Source organism: Populus euphratica, unplaced genomic scaffold (genome assembly GCF_000495115.2).
Source record: "Populus euphratica unplaced genomic scaffold, PopEup_1.0 scaffold245.1, whole genome shotgun sequence".
In the NCBI taxonomy this organism is placed as follows: domain Eukaryota; kingdom Viridiplantae; phylum Streptophyta; class Magnoliopsida; order Malpighiales; family Salicaceae; genus Populus; species Populus euphratica.
The window spans coordinates 273,919-276,578 of record NW_011500127.1 but is presented as its reverse complement, the minus strand read 5'-3'; the positions used below and the strand labels follow the sequence as shown (position 1 = coordinate 276,578).

General features: G+C 41.4%; 1 protein-coding gene across 1 annotated transcript; it reads left to right on the top strand.

Annotated features, from left to right (window-relative positions):
- Positions 1–2,660, top strand: LOC105110306 (glyceraldehyde-3-phosphate dehydrogenase A, chloroplastic-like). Its single transcript, XM_011005298.1, has 5 exons — positions 1–215; positions 340–456; positions 1,081–1,388; positions 1,522–1,766; positions 2,070–2,660. The coding sequence occupies exons 1-5, from the start codon at positions 174–176 to the stop codon at positions 2,570–2,572; spliced, it is 1,215 nt and encodes a 404-aa protein (XP_011003600.1). The 5' UTR covers positions 1–173; the 3' UTR covers positions 2,573–2,660.

The window sequence follows — 2,660 nt, the reverse complement described above, 5'->3', positions numbered from 1 at the left end:
AGCCATACATTGAATGAGAGGCTATCCATAATCTAATCCTCTCTTATTTTTTCTCCAGTCTGTCTTCTCTCAAACCACCCTTCTCTACTAGTAGTGCTGCTACACTCAACACAAGCACTACTACTAATTGAAAGAGAATTTCTGCTTTTGTCAGTGTGTTTATTCCTACCATAATGGCCTCGGCTACCTTCTCTGTAGCCAAACCATCTCTTCAGGTCCAATGCTCGCAACTCTTATGCTTCTTTACACTCTAAGCTTTATTAACCTGTTCTTGTACCTGGTGTGTTTTTGGTTTCGGGTTTATGTTAAAGTTTCTTAATTTATTTGGTTATGATACAGGCAAGTGGAAAGGGATTTACAGATTTCTCAGGCCTCCGCAGTTCATCAGCTTTCCTTCCCTTTACGAAAAAGACATCAGATGACTTTGTTTCTGTCGTTGCTTTCCAGACCTCTGCAGTAAGCTTCGTTACATCAATTTCCCATTTGTAGTCGTAGTATTAGTAGCGGACGTAGACAAATAAACACATGACAGGCTATCAATCATTAACCAAGCATTGTAGTTTAATCACAACAGTTTATTCACACTGTAGGAAATATTGTAATAGACATGAACTATCAGATAAGAAACATGTCTGGCTGCATTAAAAGCTGGATGTACTGGGAAACTACATGAAATAGGCCTAATATATATGACGGATGCTTTCTGACAAAATAGTGGAAGAATGGAAATCTTTAAACGTGTAAGAAAGAAGAGAAGGGTCACTTTGAAGTTAAACATTAAAAAAAGAAAAAGAAAAAGAAAGCAAAGGTCAGTAGCTAAGGTTCTTGGATCTTGGTAATTCAATAGTCTGACATACAGACTGAAGTTTGCTATGCAAGTTCAGATATTAGAATTTTAATTTTCATCCAAAATGTAGGTAGTATATCTTTAGCAATAATTTGCTAACAGTTAATTATATATATATATATATTGGTCTAGTGTTCTAAATGTGGTAGGAAACAAACATATGCTACATATTCCAGTTAACTGATATTCATTGATTTTGTTTTTTTTAAACTTATTCTGATGTGACTGTGAAGACTGGAAACAGCAGTGGAGGATACAGAAAAAGTGCCGCAGAGGCAAAGATAAAAGTGGCCATAAACGGGTTTGGCAGGATCGGCAGGAACTTCTTGAGGTGCTGGCATGGACGCAAGGATTCCCCTCTTGACGTCATTGCCATCAACGACACTGGTGGTGTTAAGCAGGCCTCCCACCTTCTCAAGTATGACTCCACCCTTGGCATCTTCGATGCTGACGTTAAGCCTGTTGGTGATAATGCCATCTCTGTTGATGGCAAGGTCATCAAGGTCGTTTCTAGCCGCAACCCTCTCGACCTTCCCTGGAAGTAAGTGTCTCTTTCGCTTTTGTTGTCTTCTCCAATGAAGACTTGAATTACACATGATGTTCACATATTAGATAGTTGATCGTATGAAATACGTGTGCTAATGATGGGCTGGCCAATTCGTTTGATGTTATAGGGACATGGAGGTCGACCTGGTGATAGAAGGTACGGGGGTTTTCGTCGACAGGGAAGGTGCAGGGAAGCACATCACAGCAGGGGCCAAGAAGGTGCTCATCACAGCCCCTGGAAAGGGTGATATACCAACCTACGTTGTTGGAGTCAATGCTGACGCCTACAACCCTGATGAACCTATCATCAGCAATGCTTCTTGCACCACTAACTGCCTTGCTCCCTTCGTCAAGGTCCTAGACCAGAAGTTTGGTAATTAAATCTATTGACACTTTCCCTTTCCTCATTAATTCTCTGCCTCTTTGCTACTTTCCTGTCAATCGAAAAGCTCTAGCGTTCCATGTATGTTAAGAGCTGCAAACTTTGAATCCTGAGCTTTTGAGAAAACACAACTTCACTGTTGTAATTGAGAGCTAGTAGGCAATATGTAGTAGCTGAAAAGAAGAACAGTCACCGACACAGCAAACCTTGGAATAAATTTGGTTGCGCATTTCTAGTAATTAACGAAACAAAAATGCCTTAATAACATCGAAATTGAATGACAATCTGTGACAGGCATCATCAAGGGCACCATGACTACCACTCACTCATACACTGGAGATCAGAGACTGCTTGATGCTAGTCACCGTGATCTCAGACGTGCAAGAGCTGCAGCTCTTAACATTGTTCCAACATCAACCGGTGCAGCAAAGGCAGTGGCCCTCGTCCTTCCCACTCTTAAGGGTAAACTTAACGGCATTGCCCTGCGTGTTCCCACCCCAAATGTCTCGGTGGTCGACCTTGTTGTCCAGGTCTCCAAGAAGACCTTCGCTGAAGAGGTGAATGAAGGTTTTAGAGAGAGTGCTGAGAAGGAGCTCAAGGGTATCCTATCAGTCTGTGATGAGCCACTTGTTTCAGTTGACTTCAGGTGCAGCGATGTCTCCTCAACAGTCGATTCATCACTAACAATGGTGATGGGAGACGACATGGTTAAGGTGATTGCCTGGTATGATAACGAGTGGGGTTACTCCCAAAGGGTCGTGGATTTGGCTGACATTGTTGCCAATCAATGGAAGTAGACGTAATGTGATTTCTGATTTTTGTATAATTAATTATTACTATATATATATAAATATCATTGTGGAACCATTTTCTCCTTGCGGTTAA